Here is a 23,298-nt window from a genome sequence, read left to right as displayed (position 1 = left end):
GGTGAAAGAATCCTTTTTAACGTTAACATCAAGCTGCAGGAAGAAATTACACTATGGGGCCTAGATGTCCCTGTACCTCCAAATCTTCAGAGCCCCAGGACCCCCGGAGAATCCCTTCACATGTCTCCATTTTGTTGCTGGGGCCCACTCTCCACAGGGACCACTCACTGCTCTTCTCAGATGGCCCACTCACCCACCGTCCTCCCTCCCTGCAGTGATGCTGTCTCTTCCTTAAAGTGAAAAAAATCGAGGCCACCTAAAACATTACTCAGGCCTGTTCTTCATTCATTCATTTAACAAACATTTATCAGAGCCTTGCACTGTGCAGACGTGGGAGATGCTACAGTGAGAACCGACAGCCACGGTCCCCGCCTTCTCGGACCTCGGTGTACAATTACACTGCACATTCAGCAAAGATTACAAAGAATACTTGCACACCCTGAATGGAGCTGAGGAGAATTCCAGGTGTTGCAAGCCTTAGGGGCCAGCGTAGTTTTCCTTAAGAAATGATATTTGAAGAACACTCTCAACAGCAAAATGGAGGTTAACTAAGGGAAGAGGCAGGGAGGAGCGTCCAGGCCGAGGGAAGAGCACCTGCAGAGGCCCTGGGTGAGAAGGACCTTGCAACATTTGAGGATCTAAATGAAGCCAGAGGAGGCAGGGGCAACATCAAACACAGGGCCTCGCGCCAACCCTAAGGAGTTTTGATCTTTAAAGAAATAGCCAGCAGCCTTACAGGGTTTCAAGGAGCGAATGCCACGATCGGATTTACCTGCCCCGCGGCTACAGAGCAGGTAGGGTTTGGCCCACCTGGTTTTCCCCAGCGTCCGACCAGCGCCGGCTATCCGCTGGTTCTTACCGAGGCGTCTAGGGAGGGGGCGAGAACGCAAAGCCGGCGGCTGGAGCGGCGGGCGGGGTTGGGTCGCCGCGCGGGGAGGCGGACGGCGGCCTGCGCGGGGCACCCCCCGGGGACCTGAAGCGCGACAGAGAGTCGGCGCGCTCGGGACTCGCGCCTGCCGAGCTCTCGCTTCCGCGGAGGCTGTGTCTGGTTCTCGGCGAAGGGACGAGGCCACGCGGCCTAAGTGGCCGAGTCGGCGGAACCCACCGGTCGCTGGGCCCAGAGCCCCACCGCGGCCCACAGCGCCCAGGTGAGCCCCGCGCTCCAGGTGGGGCGGCCCGGCCGGCCCGGAAGCCCCTGCCCGCAGCCCCAGGCGACCCCGCCGCGGTGCTGGCGGCCGCCATCTCCGGGCGGCGGCGGCGGCGGCTGCGGCGGCGGTGGGCGCGCCGAGCGGTGGGCGGTGTCTCCGCGGCCTGGCGACCCTGCGGTGAGGCCCGGGCCCGCACGGGGGGCGGGGAGGGGGCTCCTGGTGTCTCCCGGCGGCCGGGCCGGGGCAGGGACCGGGGCGGGCGGCGGGGCGCCCCTACCCGACCAGGCCCCGTGACCCGCGGCTCCGGCCTCTCCCCGAGTATAAATTCATACTTGTCGCCGTCGGAAAAGTGGAGCAGAAAAGCACGAGCAAGGAAGCGCAGGAGCCGAACCCCCGCTCCCGGGAGACACTCGGGTTAACATTAAGGTGTATTTCCTTCCAGTCCCCTTTTCCCTGCAAGCATGAGCGGGCTGTATTTTTGCAGAACCTGGATCATAAAGTGCCGCAGCTCGGCTTCTTTGTCTTGCTAATACATCCCACGCGTCTGCGCGCGGCTTTCGGTGTTTTTCTCCATCCTTTTCATTGGCCGCGCTAGGCTGTGTTGGGGCCGGGTTGACCGCGCCAGGCCGGGGCTTGACGCTCGCTGAGTGACAGGACTGTGATTTACTTAATGGATTATCTCTCTGATGGTGAACGTACAGGTGGTTTTCAGTTCTTAGCTATTACAAAAAGCAATTCGTTGAGCACTGTTCCGTCTGGTTTTTTGAGCACGATTATTTGTTTAGAGAGAATCCCTCGTAAGGCTTGTGGTATACGTTGCAAAAATGCACCTCGGAAAAGTTATTTACGTTTTTGTGCCTCGCATTTGGGAACACCTGGCTTAGGGAGCTTTCTGACAGACTTTGCTGGAGATCCCAGTGCTTCACAAGGGATCGGGCGGACGGTGTCAACACCTCTTTAAGTTTGACCTGCCTTGTAGCTGGCCTTACCTAGAGCTTTGCTGAAAAGGAACTGTGAGTACCTTAGTAATTTTTAAAACTGACTTAGGTTTAGCTTGGATAAACCATTACAGTCTCCAATACGACTAAACCTAAGTTAAAGCAAAATTCAAGCTGGGGTTAAATGAACAGTGGAAACTGTTTTATATTTAAGTCATACTCTCTGATACGTGGATGCTGGGTTGCTAGGGAAGGGATTTTAAAGGATTATGCTGATGGGTATATCACCAGATACTCAGAAAGCTTCCTTTGAAGACATGTAAAATTTCAAGTGAGTGAGTGACATTGTCCTTATCAGTGAAAATAAATGGAATTTGTTTTTCCATCCTTTTTATTTACATTCTTAAAACTTTGTGCTGAAATACAGGGGATTTTTCTTTGTAATGATCATTTTCCAGTTTGGTCACATGGTCGTGATAATTAAATGTATGTATGGTGGATGAATTTAGAATATGACATGTGTTTATTAAGTCCAATTTGTAGCTTAGAGATGTGTGTGAGACAGATATTTCTCATTATTCATATGAGTAAGGTAGAAATCGGGGACATGGACAGCTGTGATCATCTCTTGGTTATAGGTGTAATCATATTCCAAGAAACACTACTGGCAGGGCACCTGGGGTTTTTTTTTTAAACAGTTTTGTTGAGATATAATTCATATAGCATACACTTCACCCATTTAAAGGGTATAATTCAACGGGTTTTTTGTATATTACAGTATTAATTTTTTAAGTTGTGGTAAAATATATATGACATAAAATTTGCTGTTTTAAAATGTACAGTTCTGTGGCATAAAGTACATTCATGATGTCGTGCAACCGTCACCACTATTTCCAAAACTTCTTCAACACCTTAAACTGATACTCTGTAAATAAATGTTGAATGTATAAATGAACGTTGATAGTTGAGGGAAAAAATTTTTTTCTGTGATCTTGATTTCTAACCTTTCTAATTTGCTGTGTTGTCTTTTATACTTTATATAAAATATAATTATAATTAATATGGTACCATGCCTTATCTTAGTGTGATAATATTTGAAGTTCCTTATAATGGAAAATTGGGCAGTTCTTTCAAGTTTGCTGAATTACTGAACTTTCTAGAGTCTCTAAAAGTTGTAGAGCAAATTTTGAATGATATCCCAAAGTCTACTCTGATTTACAAAGGATGCTGATTTAAGTTTATATTATGCTGTTGGCTTACTCTATTACTATGTATTCTCTTTGCTTTGATAGTTGCAGGATACCCTCCACTTTCATAGGAGATATCCTAAGAAATTTTCATTTTAAGATTTTTTTTGATGTGGACCATTTTTGAAGTCTTTATTGAATTTGTTACAGTATTGCTTCTGTTTCATGTTTTGGTTTTTCGGCCATGAGGCATGCGGGATCTTAGCTCCCTGACCAAGGATGGATCCCGCACCCCCTGCATTGGAAGGCAAAGCCTTAACCACTGGACCACCAGGGAAGTCCCCCTAAGAAATACTTTTAAGACTAGAAAAATCCACAAATATATAAGGTGCTAAAAAAAAGAGGGATTTATTTTAGGTACAATATGTTTTGAATCTTTAGCTTTCATTCCAAAATGCTTAGCTTTTCTTTGCCTGTTGGATCGCTTTTATGGGTGCTAAGGTCTTCTTTAATATCTTTAAAATTTTTAAATTAATTATTTATTTATTTTTGGCTGTGTTGGATCTTCGTTGCTGCGCGCGGGCTTTCTCTAGATGCGGGGAGCAGGGGCTACTCTTCGTTGCGGTGAGCGGGCTTCTCATTGCGGTGGCTTCTCTTGTTGCGGAGCACGGGCTCTAGGCGCACGGGCTTCAGTAGTTGCAGCACTTGGGCTCAGTAGTTGTGGCTCACGGGCTCTAGAGCGCAGGCTCAGTAGTTGTGGCGTACGGGCTTAGTTGCTCCGCGGCATGTGGGATCTTCCCAGACCAGGGCTCGAACCTGTGTCCCCTGCGTTGGCAGGCGGATTCTTAACCACTGCGCCACCAGGGAAGCCCTTAATATCTTTTTAAAAACAATTTGTGGCTTCTGGCTGTTTCCAGACCAAAAAGATTGTCAATCTCCCGTTTTTTTACAAGGAGTGAGCACCCTTGGACATCTATACAGAAAAGGCTAGACTAGAGTAGATCTTGGGAGCAAAAAAATAGTTGAAATTATTTTTCAATAGGTTTGGCAGGGGTACAACTGTTAATCCCAAATCTTCAAATGTGGGGGGTTTCCTATGCGTGTGAGTATTATGTGTGCTTCTGATTTTAGCATTACAGCCCAGATACTGTTTAGTTAATTACACAGGAGTTCTGGACTTTAGTTTTGGCTTGGGCTCTTCTAGTGACCTGAGCAAACTACGTAACTTTTATGGATTCATTATTGGCACTAGTAAATTAAGTGGGCTTGAGTAAGTGGGCAAATTAAGTTTGCTCTTAGAAAGCAAACTGGCATATCCCTGGATGCTTCTTGCAAGCTTAACACATATACCATACATTTCACCCATTTAAAGGGTATAATTCAATAGGTTTTTTGTATATTACAGTATTAATTTTTTAAGTTGTGATAAAATATATATGACATAAAATTTGCCGTTTTAAAATATACAGTTCAGGGGGCTTCCCTGGCTTCCCTAGTTCAGTGGCATAAACTAGAGTTTATTCTCTGGTTTTAGGAAATTATAAATCCATAACAGGTAAAAATATGATTGGCTAATTTGCGTGATTTAACTTCTTTCCCTGAAAATTAGATATTGCAATTCTATTGTATGTAAACGCTGTTTCATCAGAAACTGCATGCAGTTTAAGAAATGGATTGCAGAGTTAGAAAAACTCTTTGCAAATGTCATCTTTGTTGCTCTCAGTCTTTCTTTGCTGCAATTCTCCTTTTCTCTTTCCTGGCTGCTAATTGGATTAAAGACTGTTTTGCCAACCATGGCATCTGGAGATGACAGTCCTATCTTTGAAGATGACGAAAGGTAAATGTCTTGCATTGCAATAAAACTAGCTTATGAAACTTTCAAGATGGTTTTAATCATTCAGGAGAGTTATTTATCCAGGCTACTTTTTAAAGGACACATTTTGTAATATTGCAGAACACATAGTTTTGCTTTTCTGTGATTTCGAGAAAGGGCGGTAAACACCTGGCATAGAGGTGGCCAGCGCTAATGTGGCATCCTTTTCCATAGGACCTGGATGTAAGGTCTCCAAATCCGTCTCAGCACAAAATTCTTGGCAGTCACTTCAAAATGATATAAAATCCATTTACTGTCTCTGATTTAGAGCCTACAAAGGAGATTAGAGTGAATGAAGAGCAGGATGTAGTTAAGAGAACAGACTCTGGAGCCAGAGTCCTACTAAGTTTACATCCCATCTGCCACTTACTGTCATTGTGACCTTAAACAAGCCCTTAGCCTCTCTGAGCCTCAGTTTCCTCATCTATAAATAGAGATAATGATAGTACCCACCTCATGGTGAGGATTCTTTGAGTTAATATATATAAAGCTCTTAGCACAGTGATTGACACACAGTAAGTACTAAATAACTGCTAGCTATGATCATTATTGCTGTAATAAATATTACTTCTCTCAAAGCTAAAGATCTATATCAGTATCAAAATAGTACTTACATGTTACATACGCATTATACATAACAGGTTATTCACATAGGACACACATATAATATATATTTTATATTAAAAAATTAATATAAACTATGTGTTTAAATTGTGCCAGAAACTTGACAAAACAGAATCTTTTATATTTTTAATAAGATTTCCTGTAATAATGACAAGATTACTATCTTCCATAACATTTTTATATCTATTATAGAACATTTCTTCCATGACTTCTTTTTTCCTCAGTCTTAGTATTATAAATTAGAACCTTTTTTGTTAAAATTAATCCCTGGTTATTGGTTTAAGTATAAAATGTTTTGAGAATTCTTGCTTTAGAGTGATTGGATCTGAAAAAGTAAAACCAAAATTAAATACTGTGCTTTTTAAGTGACGGGAGGGAGAAGTAGAAACTTTTTACTGACCTTTCCAAGCATTATTCTGTGGCCTAGCTTAGAATACTGTCGTGGATAAACTGACTGATTCTTAATCCTATTATATTAAGGTGACTTTGGAATTATCTGTCTATATACCCATATATAGTAATTTCATCTTAAAAGAAGAATGCATAAGAGGGAGAAGATAGTTACATGTGCTGTAAGTAGGCTTTCTTAGCTAATATCACTTTAATATTTTATAATTTCAGGGCTTTTTAAAATCTGATATTTTCACCTTGGAAGGATTAATTGGTTTTTCTATTACTGTTTTGGCCTATTATAATTGCTTAATTTTATTCCCTTAGCCCTCCTTACAGCCTGGAAAAAATGACAGATCTCGTAGCTGTTTGGGATGTTGCTTTAAGTGATGGAGTCCATAAGATTGAATTCGAACATGGGACCACATCAGGCAAACGAGTGGTATATGTAGATGGAAAGGTAGGAAAAAATGTTACTTCGTAAAATATGTGTACATACTGTGTACAGGGAAGCTTGTACAGGGAAGCTGGGTTTTGCTAATGTAGATTCTTCATATGTGAATGCAAGGCTTTTCTCTTACAGTGGTTATCTTTATATATTGGCCTGTATCATTTTGCCATACAAAGCAAACTAATAATAGTTGTGCAATTCATAGACTATAACATCTAATATTTAAACTTAAAATGACTTTATTTTCTAAAACCTTTGTATCGTGAAAATATTAAATTTTCTTCCATTTATGTGTTTTCAACTTTTATATTTTATTACTTAGGAAGAGATAAGAAAAGAATGGATGTTCAAATTAGTGGGCAAAGAAACCTTCTGTGTTGGAGCTGCAAAGATGAAAGCAACCATAAATATAGATGCTGTCAGTGGTTTTGCTTATGAATATACTCTGGAAATTAATGGGAAAAGTCTCAAGAAGTATATGGAGAACAGATCAAAAACCACCAATACTTGGGTATTACATTTGGATGGTGAGGACTTTAGAGTTGTGCTGGGTAAGTGAGAGCCGTTTCTGCAGAATTTATTGGCTTTTTATGGTGGCCATTTAATTAGTTCCTCTAACTGTCCAGACCTTTTATGGGAGCTTTGAATAGGACAGAATGTTAAGTGCAGTTGTATTTCTCATGTGTCCTGTGGAAATGAAGTATTCATTGAATCGACTGATTTATATGGAGAAATGAGAGCCAGATTTTATAGTGATGGATTCGAGGATTATAAACTTGGGTTTAAAAAAAGAAATATTGACGTAGACATTTGTTATTATTTGATATTTCTCTTTAAAAGCATGTCTAAAGGCAGTTGGAAATTAAAGATACATCAGTAAAAAGGGAATTTTTCTCTAGGTAGCAATAGGTTTAGGACTGCAGCAGATCAAAATCATCAGTCCAGATAAAGTAGATTAAAAAATAAAAAGTAAGCCATTGCTCTTTAAGCTAAGTTCTGCTATTACAGATTGCCATCTGTGTTCTCAGTTTCTGTTGGGCCTACAAAACTTGCAAGACAAATATTTACTACCTTTTCACTCTTCTGGTTACTCTTAGTATTTCCTGCTTCTCATATCACTAAGTTAAGACTATGTAGATCATCTCATTAATTCATTGATTCATTTATTTAGGTAATATTGAGAACCTCTTAAATGGCAGTTTGTGTACCAGACCTTGAGGATACATAAATGAAGAGACTTTGTCTGTGTCTTTTAAGAGTATATAGTCTAGGGCTTCCCTGGTGGCGCAGTGGTTAAGAATCTGCCTGCCAAGGCAGGGGACACGGGTTTGAGCCCTGGTCTGGGAAGATCCCACATGCCGCGGAGCAACTAAGCCTGTGCGCCACAACTACTGAGCCTGTGCTCTAGCGCCCGCGAGCCACAACTACTGAGCCCATGTGCCACAACTACTGAAGCCCTTGCGCCTAGAGCCCATGCTCCTCAACAAGAGAAGCCACCGCAATGAGAAGCCCACGCACCACAATAAAGAGTAGCCCCTGCTCGCCGCAGCTAGAGAAAGCCCGCATGCAGCAACAAAGACCTAACACAGCCAAAAATAAATAAATTTATTAAAAAAAAAAAAGAGTATATAGTCTAGTTGAATGCTAGAAAGTACCTTAAAATTTTTTTTTAAGAATGAAAAATGTTTATCAGGTAATAAATGCACATAGTTGGAAAAAAAGGAAACCAAAAAACTCCTGTATGGTTTATTTATTAAAGAAATTGGGTCAATTTTTCTTGAGGAGGATAGGAAACCACCAAATTGTCTTCCAAAGTGGCTGTACCATTTTGTGTTCCTCCCAGCAATGAGTGAGAGTTCCTATTACTACACATCTTTGCCAGCAGTGTTGCCAGTGTTTTGGATTTTGGTCATTCTATTAAGTGTGTAATGATATCTCAGTTTTAATTTGCAAGTCCCTAATAATATGTGGTGTTGAGCATCTTTTCATATGCTTATTTGCCATCTGTGTATCTTCTTTGGTGAGCTGTTTCTATAGAGCTTTTGCCCATTTTTCAATTGGGTGGTTTGTTTTCTTACTGTTGAGTTTTAAGAGTTCTTAGTATATTTTAGATAACGAGTTTAAAAAAATTGGAACCATAATCTTTAGTGCATTATGAGATTTGTTTTACGTATCATGAGAAAAAAGCAGATTAATTTTTTCAACCATTTTGGCTTCAGTTATATTTAAAAGACTGTGTCTAGGTTGCCATTTAAATACTTCCTGTCAATCAGTAATTCTAAAAATGTAACAAAGATATTTAGATACACATTCTTTATCGGATACGTTTTGCAGTTATTTTCTTCCAGCCTGTGACTTGTACTGTCATCTTTATTTCTTTTTGATTTAAAAAATTTTCCTCCTCTTCATTTTCTGTTTCTATTAAGGAATTATTATGTTTGTTTTGTGTTCCTTTTAGTTTAGTCCTCATTTCTGAAATTATTTTTATTTCTAATTCTTACTGAGTTCTATACTTCATTTCTCAGAGTTTTTCTAATCATTGTTTAGTCATTCTTTCATATCTTGTATGATTTTCTTAATTTCTTTCAGCTCATTTTGAAATAGTATTTTACAGCTTTACCTTTCACGTAAGCATGTCTTTCTGATGCTTCTATTTTCTGTAATGATGGTAGTCTGTTCTTTTTTCTTACAATTTTGTATGGATCTAGAGCTCAATACCTTTCTTTGATAATTCTTATATGATCTTAGTTTTTCTGAATTTTTAGAAGGGAGTGTGGTTTTGTGTAGCTTTTTAAATTTCAGGTTCTTGAGTTCCCTTTTCTGTCGTTTTTGGATGATGTTAAAATCATTGGGGCACACTTTCTGAGATGGCTGCTGTTTCCTTACCCCATTTTTTCTAGATTTTCTCTTTCTTTAACTCTCGTGTCCCTGGGTGCTCAGGTTGGATTGTCTTCCCACAGGTTTCTTCTCAGTGTGGGGTTTGTACTGGAAGGGAGCTTCGGCGGGTTGGTTTGAGGGTTCCTGGGGCCCAGACTGCTGTAGCCCTTTCAGACCCCTCCCGCTGCTGCCACACCCCATCCACTGTCAGAATGTAAAACCCCTTCTAGTTCAGCTGCTCTTCACACATCGCCCCTCCGAACACTCCAGTTAGAACCGGGACTGCCGTCTGGGGATTCTTAGGTCCACCAGAGGCTCTGCTGCTTCCCTCTGCTTCCTTCTGCGTGGTTGCCAATACTACAGCTACGGTCTCGTAGTTGCCCGTGGTTCCCCCACCTATTGGTATTGTAGAGTTTGTGGCGTAGATACTGTCCATGGGGTCTTTGGTTCTGTTCTGTTGCCCTGTCTGTTTTAGCAGGGGAAATTTGGAGACAGTAAAAAACTCATGCCTCTGCTGCCACTACCACCATCTTCATCATCAGCTTTCAAATTTACTTCATCCCCGGTTGAGTAAGGTGAGGCTGTGAACATATAGTTCCCCCGCCGCTCCTCTCCCACCTTCACCACCTTCAACTTCTGTCTTCTCTACCTTTTCTTTGACATCATCAGAGTAGTTAATATTTGTATTCTGTTCTGTAGCCATAACTGTGTTCTCCTGTATTTTTTCTATAGGTTGATTCTAAAATTAAAAACCAATAAATAACATTTATATTATTGTGATTTTGTAAATATTTTTGGAGTGGGCCATGGTTACATTCTTTCTCTGTATTATTGTCACACCCCCTGTGCCACTCAAAGGAAGCTGTTTTTAGTGTCAAGGTCAAGTGCGTTTTCTGTTCTATAATCTACCAGTTTCTCAAAATTATACCTCATTTTTTGTTTTCTTCACAACTGGACCTTAATTTTTTTTTTTTTAGTCTTTTGTTTTTCTGGGCTCTTCTGGTGGCTTTTCTCTTTTCTTGTTGGAAATGGAAATATATCTTCTTTGCTAATGTTCCTAATGTCTGTCTGCATTTTTTACTCGTATTATCTATTGCTTCGAAATCTTCTCATTCTTTTTTTTTTTTTTTTCTTTTAAAACTGGTGCTTAGAAACTCTATTTCACCAGAACACCATTTTAATTTTATTTATTTATTTATTTATTTATGGCTGTGTTGGGTCTTCGCCTCTGTGCGAGGGCCTTCTCCAGTTGCGGCAAGCGGGGGGCCACTCTTCACCGCGGTGCGCGGGCCTCTCACGGTCGCGGCCTCTCTTGTTGCGGAGCACAGGCTCCAGACGCGCAGGCTCAGTAGTTGTGGCTCACGGGCCCAGTTGCCCCGCGGCATGTGGGATCCTCCCAGACCAGGGCTCGAACCCGTGTCCCCTGCATTGGCAGGCAGATTCTCAAGCACCGCGCCACCAGGGAAGCCCTTCTCATCCTTAATGACAGTATTCTTGGGCGTCTGTTGACTTCCTGTTCACAACTAGATAGTTGCTTCCCAGGCCTGCTGCCCAGTGGCCGTCCTGGGCTTGCTTTCATGGAACCCTGGCTTTAGTTCCATCAGTTATTGAATCCCACAACTGCCAGTTTCACCGTTGTTTACTGGAACATATCCTTAAGTGATTTCCTAATAAAGGGTGTCTAGGAGCTAAATATTATGTGACCCTTAAACGAAGTTGATACTTTTGCTGAGTATAGAGTTCTGGCTTTAACATGTGGTGTTTTTTTTTTTTCCCCCTGAGAAATTTTGAAAGCCTTGTTCCAGTGTCTTCTATTCTCCATTGTTTTGAATGAGAAGTTCTATGCCAGTCTGAATCTCATTAGTTTCTTCTTTCTGGAAGCTTTTGGGGGCTCATCTTTATCTTCCAGAATTTTACAGTGTTGTGTTTAGAAATGTAGTGGCTCACCAGCTACTTTACTTTTAGGTGAAAGATGGTATTCCAGTATGTTTTTTATTTGCCTTTTTCAAAATTGGGTGAGGTTGAGCCTCTTTTCATGCGTTTAAGGTCCTTTTGTGTTTCTTTTCTGATAATGCCAGTATGTGTCCTTTGACTTGTTTTCTCTTGGGTTGTTGGTCTTTTTCTCCTTGATTGCTAGGAGTCCTTATATTACTAAAATTAGCTCTTTGTATTGTGAGCTTCAAGTATTTTTCCCAGTCTGTCATTTATTATACGACTTTGCTTATACGTATGCATGTATTTTTTTAATCATGAAGAAATCTTTTTTACTTTCATGTAGTCAGATTTACTTACCCCTTTTCTTTTATGGCTTCTGGATTAGCAATGTTCTTCAGAGGCATGTTAATAACTGCTATTATAGAAAATCTGAGTACACGTACACGTTCAGTTGTCCCACTAAATAAAATTCCGATTGTCACCACTGTCGTGGTTTATTTGAGCACCGTATGCTCTGATCCAGGTGGCTGAGCTGGGTTTGCCCATAACTGTGGCCGTAGATGCTTCCCACTCAGGCTGCCATTGGGCTTCCCCTCCCATACCTCCTGGGCGCCTCTGCCCTTCTCTCTCTCCCTCTAGCCCAGCTCAAAGTCCTTTCTCCACTCTCTAAGTGAGGCTCGCATCTCGAGGTGCAGGGAGAAGAGACCGTGTTCCTGGAGTAGACGGCTTGTCAGTGTCAAGGCATCTCAGCCTTGACACCCAGGCAGGTTTTTTTTTTTTTTTTAAATGTGAATAGTACTTGTTAATGATTTGAAATTTAAATGCAAACAATTACCAGAAGAAAGCATGTAATTTTTTTTTGAATTGAATTTTTAAATTTAATTTTATTTATTTTTTATACAGCAGGTTCTCATTAGTTATCTATTTTATACATATTAGTGTATATATGTCAATCCCAATCTCCCAGTTCATCCCACCACCACCCCTCCTTTCTCCCCTTAGTGTCCATATGTGTGTTCTCTACATCTGTGTCTCTATTTCTGCCTTGCAAACTGGTTCATCTGTACCATTTTTCTAGATTCCACATATATGTGTTAATATACAATACTTGTTTTTCTCTTTCTGACTTACTTCACTCTGTATGACAGTCTTTAGGTTCATCCACGTCTCTACAAATGACCCAATTTCGTTCCTTTTTATGGCTGAGTAATATTCCATTGTATATATGTACCACATCTTCTTTATCCATTCATCTGTTGATGGGCATTTAGGTTGCTTCCATGACCTGGCTATTATAAATAGCTAATAATTTATTATAATTTATTATAAATTATAAATGCTGCAGTGAACATTGGGGCCCAGGCAGGTTTTGACCCCTGGGCTCCATGTGCACACACAGGTCCCGCTTCTCTCTAGTCTTCGTAATAACACCTGAAGCTCATCTTCTGGCTGCTTAATGAGTGCAGTCCTCCCTCTTGCCACTCCCTGGGACACTGACATTCACAAGTGGCTCTAGGGATCCTCCCCCAAAATGCACATGCGTTTGTGACACGCGCACACATGTACACACCTCCCTGGAGTGAGCTGCGGCCGCTTAGCTAATGCCCAAGTGTATTGTGGCAACATTTTGCTCTACTGTGTCAGCACTGTACTCTGAACAGTCCATCAAGTACCATACCTATATTTTTTTTCTTATGATCCAGTAATTTTCCCCAAAGTGAAACCATAACAAAATGAATAGAGATTATTGTGCTATCCAATATGAAATTTAAGGCTAAATTGCTATCTGTCCTGTATGAACAGCAAGGTAGCCTTTTCTGGTGGTCTCTTTGTGCCATCATCCAGTTGGGTTAGTGAGAGGCAGGAGGAATCATCTAGTCACTGATGTTAAAGGACGTTCTGGGAGGGGTAAATAAGGAGTCTGGGATTAGCAAATACACACTACTATATATGAAATAGATAAATGACAAGGTCCTACTGTATAGCACAGGGAACTCTACTCGATATTCTGTAATAACCTATAAGGGAAAAGAATCTGAAAAAGAGTATGTGTGTGTGTGTGTGTGTGTGTGTGTGTGTGTGTGTGTAACTGAATCACTGTGCTGTACACCTGAAACTAACACAACATTGTAAATCAACTATACTCCAATAAAAAAAAGAAAGAAAAGCAATACTTGCTATAATCCAAAAAATAAAAATATAAAAGGGATAAGGTCAAATATTACATTACTTGAAGTACATAGGTTTTTAAAAAGCCAAAAGCACTCTTTAATTTGCTAAAATATATTGGTATCCTAAATGGAAACACATTGTGATCCTGGGAGTGTGTAAACCCTTCTTTGATTCACAACCAGACCTTAAAATTTTATTAAAACATTTCAGATGATATGAAAAAAAAGACATTCTGTGTGGAAAGGTCCCTCTTCGCATTCATTTGTCTGCATCCTCCTTTAAAGATTTTCTTTAACAAGTCTTCATTAATTTGTATTGGGATCATGATTTTCTCTTAAAAGATTGCTTTCATTTTTATTTTGTCTGTGAACAAAAGATAAACACAGTTTCTTCAAATTTGGAAGAATTTCAAAGCCATGAATGGAATTAATGGAGTTTTCAAAATCCAGTTTAACAAACTCTTCTTAAAATAATAAAGTGTTAACTTTAAATCACAGATTATAATTTTTTTTTTCATCTGTTACTTTTACAGAAAAAGACACTATGGATGTATGGTGCAATGGTAAAAAAATGGAGACAGCAGTAAGTTGACCTTTTGATTACTCTCACCATGTGCGTGAGTGACCATTGAAACGTTGCTGTGTTTCCTAACTATGGAGATTTTATAAGTAACGAAGGTCCTGTTGGTTAAAAACAAAAAAGAGATGAAGTAATCCTGACTCCAAAATCTGAAGACCTTTCCTGGGCAGTGCCTGGGGCAGTGAGAGTTTGGTAACAACTTATGTCCGGCACCAACCTCATACTCTACCTTTCCTCTCCTGGACCAGCCTCTACCCTGAAAAGAGTTCCGGCATTTACAAAATCCTCCCCGGGGAGGCGCAGCGCAATCTGCCGCGCTTCGGGACCGGGGTCCGGTGCTGAGAGCCCTTCGTCCTGGGTCACGGGCGCGGCTGGAGAGGTGGCCGCCCCCTCGCCCATCACGCCCGTTTCGTGGGGACCCTGGTGCTAAACCGTTCGTAGACGATCTGCTTCTGGGTCCGGGTTTCGTACCTAGCAGAGCAGCTCCCTTGCTGCAAACTATTATTGAAAGTCAGCCCTCGACACAAGGGTTTGTAAAAAAAAAAAAAAAAAAAAGTCCTCCCCAAAGGTTGCGTCCTCCTGTATTTATCCAGGTTAAAGGGGTGCTTTATACCACTGCTTCTCAAACTTACATGCATAGAATCAGTTGGGATCTTGTTAAAATGCATATTCTAACATGTCCTCAGGTGTTGCCAGAGCTGCTGGTCCACAGGTCACACTCTGAATAGGAAGGCTTTACACCATACACTCAAAGCAGATAGTACGTTTCTAAAAGCAAAGGTTGTGAAAAAGGAATGATGCACAGAATGTCAGGTGACACAAAGGCAGGTAGCTGTCTAAAGGCACTGTCACGAACCCCAGAAGACAAGTGGAATTTGTAGAGTAGCAGTGCTAAGAGGCTACCCCACCCATTGAAGCCGAGCACAATGAAATCCCCATCCAAACCCCAGTGTGTTGGGCTTTTGCTGCTTGCACTGTTAGGGCTGTGGTGGGATGAATATAGGAGTGCATCTCAAGTGGGAAGGAAATAATAGTGGTATGTACAGCAGGGGAGGAAGTGAAGCAGGGGAGGCGGTCCTGGACAGCTGGGAGTGTGGGAGCAGGAGCTGAAATCTTTGGGTGGAAATTCCCATGTGTTCTGGGGTCAGCTGGCAAGCAGGCGGTATACCAGCCCTGGTGTCCCCTTTCATGGCTTCAGACATGAACACCAGGGCTAGAGATCATGAGAAGCTCTCTTCCCCTGGCACAGTTTAGCTAGCTGCAAGTTGTGGTTGCTGCTGTTACCTCCCTTCTCTATTGTAGGTCTGGGAAGGTGAGGAGATGTGCTTGGAGGGGAGGTCTGGGATGAATTTATTCAGCAGACTAGCTGGGTCTTATAGCCAATCTGCTTCTAAGGAAGTGCCCAAGCCAGAAATCAAAAGTTACAAAGATTAATGCTTTTCTCTTTCTTAATCCTAGTTTTAATTCTTGAAGGGAAGTGTAACCAGGGCTCACTCAAAATTGATCCTCCAGAGTTTGACCCACCCTCTGGGTTAAACCTACCCATCGAGACTTTTATGCAGAGAGGCTTGGAGAGCTCTTCAGTATTTTATGTCTCCTTTTGGACCAGCTTAAGTTTCCATGCCTACTGTGTGCCCGACGCCACATCTGCTAGTCCTTCCTATTCTTTCTTTCCTACCCTGGAATTCTCTAGATGGAGAGTCTGCAGTTTGGGATCACATTCCTTCCACCCTCCAGGAATTCTCCAGTGTAAATGTAAAGAGAGATTTAAAAATGTGGTTGTAAATAAGTAGGAAGTTGAAAATAATGTCCAACCACAATGTCTTTGTTCCTCAGTAATTGACAAGAAGCCACAAGTGTTTGGACAATAGCTCTGTCTCACCCAATTGCCTCCTCATTGTAACTACAACCTAGTTTGCCGGGCAGTTTTGGCAGCTCCACATCCGGGCAGTCTTCCCCAGCACTATGTACACCTGCTCTTGCTGCCTGTGAGTTACAGCTTATTTTCTCCATTTCCTTTTCATCTCAAAGCATCGTGACCAAGACTATGTATCTGTCATATTACCAAGAAGCTACTTACAAGGATTGTATTATTCAACCCTTCCTCTGCCCTCTAAATTGATTTTTACAGAAGTATGACCTGAAGGATTTTTTCAAAGCTCAATGTGAAAAGGGGTAAAAAGAACACACTAGACTCCAGGACCAGCACCCCCAGTCCTTGTGGTCAGTACACCTCCGTGTTGGCCAGATTCTTCCCAGAGCTAAGAAAAAGCTTCCCTCTCTGATGCCTCCTGTGCTTTCTTTGGTTAGATAATGTTAGCTACGGGGCCTTGCTCTGTCTGCTTTGGCTGCCAGGAAGCTCATAGCCAGGTTGTGAGTCTGATGGTGCTTCCTTGCATAATTCATTTTTATCCTCTAAGCCTCCTGTTCTTCCTTCCTTCTCTGTACTACTTGGCCCCTATCTTTTTACTCTAGATCAGTGCTGTTCAATAGAAATATGAGCCACAGATATGAGCTTCATATATAACTTTTCTAGTAGCCAGATTTCAAAAGTTTTACAGTGAAATTCATCTTAATAAAAATTTGATTTAGATCAGTATATCAAAAATATCATTTAACATGTAATAAATATAAAAAGTTTCTACTGAGTTATTTTACATTCTTTGTTTCATACTAAGTCTTCCAAATCCAGTGTATATTTTACCCTTAACAGAGTATCTCATTTTAGACCCACCTCATTACATGCTCAGTTGCCACATGTGGCCAGTGGCTACTGTACTGGACAGAGCAAGTCTAGACTCAGTAGTGTTTGGTTTTATGTTATTTTTTATGTTATGTATTTATTGTAAGCCACCTTATACACTGGGGAATCAGATTTTCAGAGTGGTTAAGAACACTCCATCCCTTACTGACTGGGGCCTTCAGCAAGTAATTTAACCACTCTGTGCCTCAGTTTCCTCACATATCAAATGTGGATAGTAATCGTACTCCAATCAGGTTATTGTGAGGATGCAATAAAATAATGCATGTAAACCATTCTTTGTATAGAATAAATCACTAATAAATGTTTGCTATCAGGTTTATTATTTTTACTTTTGAAAATAGTCTACATTGTCTACATAGTATATGTTATAGACACATAGCCATTAGATACACTTTTTTTTTTCTCTGAAACTTAAGATTCTTAAAGATTGTAGGGGGTACAAATAAGAAACCTTCATAACAGAGACGTAAAAGCATCTAAATACAAGCTTCTAACTTTAATCTTGCAAAGTTTAACATTGAACTAATATGTACTTCATTATACCTCCCTTTTTAGGTGATGTTAATGCTCTAGACAAAGATAAATGTTTCTGGAACACTAATTCCTCCTTCTTTTGTTTGCCCAGGGTGAGTTTGTAGATGACGGGACTGAAACTCACTTCAGTATTGGGAACCATGACTGTTACATAAAGGCTGTCAGTAGTGGGAAGCGGAAAGAAGGGATTATTCATACTCTCATTGTGGATAATAGAGAAATCCCGGAGATTCCTGAATGACTTCGTGTTAATGAATTTTAATCTTAAGAAGTAAAGATCAGGACTTTTAAATTACTGTGGTGATTAAATATGTTCAGTATGTACTTTTCAGTACATCTAGTCGCCATGTTTTTATTTTTTAGTTACTTGAAACTGTAATGTTCCAAAGGTCAGGAAGAAAAAATTATGTATCATAAATATTGCAATTTATTTTGTAAATAATGTAAAATGTTTTAACGTCAAATGGAAAATAAGATATGGACCAAAAATCACTAGTGTTTTACAAGAGCAACTTTTACTATAATAAATGCTATAAAGTAAAATTGGTGCTGCTTGATTTGTGTTTCTTAAAATGGATGTCTTTGTATGTTTTTAACCTGTGCAGATAGTCTAGTTTAAAGCAGTTGGTATACAATGGTATTATTAGTTTAACTGAAATGAGAAACATTTTCTCTCTGTAAACAATGTTAAGGAGAGTCATGTAAGAATTTAATTAAAAATAGGTTTCTGAAAATGCAATTGTTTAATCAGCATGATAAGGACAAAAAAAAAAAAAAAAAAGGAAGAAGCAAACTTCTTTACACCAGACAGCATCAGTTGCATCGTCAGGCAGTGTTTAGAAAGTCAGAGTTGCACACCTGTGTGGAGGTGTTAGCGCTTTGTGACTGAAGCAGACCCACCCAGGCAGATTCACAGAGATGCCGCCTCAGTACAGGAAGTGGTCCAGATTGTGTCAGTACTCGTTTCTGAAGGTCTTTCAGGGCAGGACATGGTTTAATAGTAGAGTCTTTTAGCGGGGTATTTCATGTCCATTATCACATGGGGATCCTCCATAAGAGGGAGAATTCTCCATTTTCTAGACTTGCTCGGTCCACTACGGTAGCCATTAGTCATGTAGCTATTTAAGTTAAATTAATTAACTAAAATGAAACAAAAATTCCTCTATCACACTAGCCACACTTCAGGTCCTCAGCAGTCACATGGGGCTAGCAGCCACCACATTGGACAGTGCAGATACAGAACATTTCCATCATCATACCAAGTCTGATTGGACGGCACTGGCCTAGAGACATTGTCTCGAGCTTAGTGAGCTGTTCCGTACTGGAACAGGCAGGATTTAGACCCAGGTTTTTCTGACGCTAAAACCCATACGCTGTACTACCATCTCCCTGCCGCTCACGTATTTCTAAGACATTTGGGGCAGAACAGAGGCACAACCACGCTCTAACATCAGGCACGAGGAACTGAGGGGCAGGACAGCAGCGAGGGAACGTGGCTCAGACAGGCGGGGCCGCGGCAGGCAACATGCGTGGTGGCAGAGCATATTAAAATTAGCCTGTGACTTACCTACTCTGACATTTGTTTTATTTGAAGTCTTACGACTGGAAGGTTAGCATACCACATGTATAGGAATCATCCCCCTGCTCTCCCCATGCCACCCCCCAGCCTTCCTTCACTGCCACGGGAAGATTAGGAGATGAATGAACTAAGAGGGACTCTCCTGAGGCTTATTAAATTTATTTTTGGGTTTGCTTTCAAGTGTTTGGGTGTGGTCGTTTTCATTTCCCTTGAATAAAGGGCGTTATTTATTTATTATTTATTTATTTATTTATTTAATGGCTGTGTTGGGTCTTCGCTTCTGTGCGTGGGCTTTCTCTAGTTGCGGCGAGCAGGGGCTACTCTTCGTTGCGGTGCGCAGGCTTCTCATGGCGGTGGCTTCTCTTGTTGCAGAGCAGGGCTCTAGGCGCGCGGTCGTCAGTAGTTGAGGCACACGGGCTCAGGAGTTGTGGCTCGCAGGCTCTAGAGCACAGGCTCAGTAGTTGTGGCGCACGGGCTTAGTTGCTCCGCGGCATTTGGGATCTTCCCGCACCAGGGCTCGAACCCATGTCTTCTGCATTGGCAGGCGGATCCTTAACCGCTGCACCACCAGGGAAGCCCCTAAAGGGCGACTTTTAATGGCCATATTTTATCTGGTACAAAAAATGTTTTGTGCCATGTCCAAAAGCAAAGCAATTATTTTTAGGCACTTTATTTTGAACTCTAGCTATTAGCAGTCAGAACTGTACTTTGCAGTGTGTTATTAAGTACCTCAGCAAACACGTGGGGATACAGTTTGATTCAGTCTTTTGGAGACCAAACCTTGAGAATGTAGTTTGCCTTTGACTTGGTGAACCCATGTTTTTTGTTTTGTTAATTTAAAGCAGCTTGGGGAAATTCCCTGGCAGTCCAGTGGTTAAGACTCAGTGCTTTCACTGCGGAGGGCCCGGGTTCAATCCCTGGTCGGGGAATTAAGATACCACAAGCATTGCGGTGCAGCCAAACAAACAAAACAACCCGGCAGGGTCACGAGGAAGGTGTACAGCCTGGGTTTGAAGTTCGGCACCAAAGGTTAAGTTCTTGAGCCTCCGTTTCTCCAACCTAAAAAATAAGGCTATTTGGTTTGTTGTTTTGCTTAATGAGATATTTTAAATGTACAAAAAATAGAAAATAATATAACAAACACTTGTATTATTTAACTGGGTTTACCTATCATCCAGTTTAATAAGTAAAGCATTAAAATACAACTGAAGAGCCATATACCCTTGCTATTCCCATACCCCTCCCTTGCCAAAGTAATCACTATCGTGAACTTGATGTTTACCATTCCCATGCAAATCTGTATTCTTTAACTGTGTAGGTATATATCCCTAAAAAAATACAGTATTACTTAAAATTTTAAATGTTATAGTCTATGGATCCTTCCTGCAACTTGCTTTTTTTCCATTCAATATTGATTTTGAGATTGATCTAGGTTGGTACATGTAACTCCAGTTCCTTTTAACTCTTGCATTCAACCATACGAATTTAGCCATCCACTCGCCTCAGTAGTTTTCAGATGATCATTATACCATCAAAGCTCTAATGAACATCTTTCTGTCTCTGTGTGTGTCCCTTGAGAATATGCTCCAGTTTCTCTTGGCCTTTGCTATTTAAAGTGTGTCCCTGGACCAGCAGCAGTGACATCACTTAGGAGTTTGTTAGAAATTAAGAATCTCAGATCTTTCCAGCCTACCGAATCAGAATCTGTGTTTTAATAAGATCCCATGGTGAGTTGTATGTACATCAAGGACTGAGAAGCACTGCTTTAGGTATGCTAAGAAGTAGAACTGCTGAATGAAATAGTGCAAATCATATTAAAGATTTGCCAAATTGCTCTCAAAGATGGTTGTACCATTATAAACTTTGACCAGCAGAATTCTTTACCTCGAATCTTCAAAGCTTGATACAGTCAGGATTTCAGAGTTTTGCCAATCCAATCATTTTTTTAAAATGGTATGTCATGGGAATTCCCTGGTGGTCCAGTGGTTAGGACTCCACGCTTTCACTGCCGAGGGTGTGGGTTCAATCCCTGGTCAGGGAACTAAGATCCCGAAAGCTGTGGGGTGCGGCCTGAATAAATAAATAAATAAAATGGTATAGTGGGGTGCAGCCTAAATAAATAAATAAATAAAATGGTATATCTTTTGAATTTTCTCTGATTACTAGTTGAGTGTCTTACATGTTTATTGGCCATTCAGGCTTCCTTTTCCAAGAATTACCTTTTCATTTCTTTTGCCTATTTTTCTGTTGAGTTGTCTTCATTTTCTAATAGATATGTAGTCCTTTGACTGTAGTCTTTCCCTCGAGGCAGTACAAAATGTGCAGTAGATCAGCAAGTCTCCCAGTCATCCCTTCCATTTCACGCAATATATCCTCTAAAAAGCTCTGAGGGCAGGGACAGCATACTGCTGTATCCCCCAGGACCTAACACGCCCCTCACAGATGGCGGGCAGTGAGATTTGTATTACTGCAGCTCAGAGGAGAGGTCTGGGATGGAGATATACCTGTGAGCATCATTAACATATACAGGAGATTTCATGCAATGGAAATGAATAACATCAACTAGGAAGGTTGTAGAGAGAAAAAAAAAGGAAGGGATGGTTAAACCCTGAAGGGCTACAGCTTTTAGGCAAGGGAGATCTTCATTAAGTAAGGAAATCCTGAAGCTATCAAACAACAACCTATTTGATTATCTAGAAGTTTAAAAGTTGTATGGTAAAAGATACCATAAGCAAAGTCAATAAACAAACAATAGATATGGGGAAGACACTTATAATGTAGATGACAAGGTCCAACATATATATAAAGAGCCTTTAAAAATTGATAAGAAAAGTCAGGCTAATTGTAAAATGGATAAAGGATGTTAATAGCCTATTTACAGAAAAGGAAATCCAAATAGCCAACAAATATATCTTTTAAATGCTCAAATTAATTTATAGCTAGGGGTATTATTTTAACAATGAAAACATCAAAAAATATTTAAAAGAGCAATGACATATTACTGACTGAGATATGGAAGAAAGGGTACCCCTTCACACTTTGGTGATGAAAATAAGTAAGTTCTTAGGAAAGCAATCTGACATTTATTAAATTAAAAATTCCATTTATATAAAGCTCAAAAACAGGCAGAAACTAATATATAGTCTTAGAAGTCCATCTAATGCTCACTTTAGGGGGTAGTTAGTAACTAGGAGCATGAGAGAAATTTCTGGGATGAAGGTAATTTTCTATTTTTGATGTGTATGCCATTTACAAAGATGTATTCACTTTGTGAAAATTAATGAAGCTATATACCAATATGATTTTTACCTTTCTGTCTGTATGTTATGTTCTGTATGAATGCTTAAATTTCAGTAAAGATTTTAAAGCGTACTTATAAAGTTTTTTAAAACACAACACACACACACACACACACACACACACACACACACACCTCTCACACACCCTTCTCTTTGGGAATCTATGCCATAAAAACAAAGCCTTCGGTGTCAGCATAAGGATATTTTTACAAGGATGTTTACTGCAGCATTGTGCATAGTGGGGGGGAAAAACTGGAAATTGTGAATGCTTATCTACAGAGAAATGATTGAATAAATTATTATACACCATTAACTACAATTCACCCATTTAGAAGAATGAACTGGAGAGATTTCCATAAAGTATTTTTCAATAAAAATATTTAAAGTAAAAAAAAAAAAAAAAAAAAGCAAGTTGCAGAAAAGTGGGCATAATATAGTCCAATTGTGTAAAAAAAAAGAAAAATAGACACCTTGTATAATGTGTGTGTGTGTATATATATCTTTTTCTGTATATGATTATACAAGCATGGAGAGAAATATGAAAGGTTAGAAACAGGTGACATGAGCTACCTAATGGGGATAGAGAATGAGGCTGACAGCGGGGTGGGGATAACTAAACAAAATCCAAGAAAAAAAATAAGATTTCAACTTTAAAAAAGAAAGCTTTTATGATCACATTTATGCATTTGTTAAAAAATTTTTGTAAGAAATGTACAAAGGAAAAACAGATTGTATAGAAGAGAAAGTGTTAGAAAAACAGACTGAGGAGTGTTTTGAGACAGTGGAAAATCCTAAGGTGTACAAAGTATTACAAAACAGGAATAGTTAACTATGTCAAATTGCTGTTGAGAAGATGAGAAGCATGAGAACTGAAAAGTGTCCATTTGATTTGGCAACATCAAGGATGCTGGTGAAAAAATTAATAAAATCGGTCTCAGTGAAACGAGG

The 23,298-nt window shown here is 40.4% G+C and overlaps 1 protein-coding gene across 8 annotated transcripts; it reads left to right on the top strand.

Moving 5' to 3' along the window:
* Positions 1 to 337: 337 nt before the first annotated feature.
* FAIM (Fas apoptotic inhibitory molecule) lies at positions 338 to 22,813 on the top strand. 8 transcript variants are annotated; one of them, XR_014245118.1, is made up of 7 exons: positions 1,022 to 1,148; positions 5,052 to 5,110; positions 6,488 to 6,620; positions 6,934 to 7,162; positions 14,128 to 14,177; positions 17,564 to 19,316; positions 21,525 to 22,813. XR_014245118.1 is itself a non-coding variant. In XM_082393710.1 (6 exons), the coding sequence occupies exons 2-6, from the start codon at positions 5,067 to 5,069 to the stop codon at positions 17,711 to 17,713; spliced, it is 606 nt and encodes a 201-aa protein (XP_082249836.1). In that variant the 5' UTR covers positions 1,022 to 1,148; positions 5,052 to 5,066; the 3' UTR covers positions 17,714 to 22,813. The 8 variants fall into 8 exon arrangements, 7 of the variants coding, with proteins under 7 accessions (XP_082249837.1, XP_082249841.1, XP_082249836.1 ...); XM_082393710.1 differs by having other exon boundaries at positions 17,564 to 22,813; XM_082393711.1 differs by lacking the exons at positions 1,022 to 1,148; positions 5,052 to 5,110 and adding an exon at positions 338 to 794 and having other exon boundaries at positions 17,564 to 22,813.
* Positions 22,814 to 23,298: the final 485 nt, after the last annotated feature.

Source organism: Balaenoptera borealis (genome assembly GCF_965194805.1).
Source record: "Balaenoptera borealis genome assembly, chromosome: 5".
NCBI classification, from domain to species: Eukaryota; Metazoa; Chordata; class Mammalia; order Artiodactyla; family Balaenopteridae; genus Balaenoptera; species Balaenoptera borealis.
The sequence above is the reverse complement of the archived record's forward strand: the minus strand, read 5'-3'. Positions and strand labels throughout refer to the sequence as shown.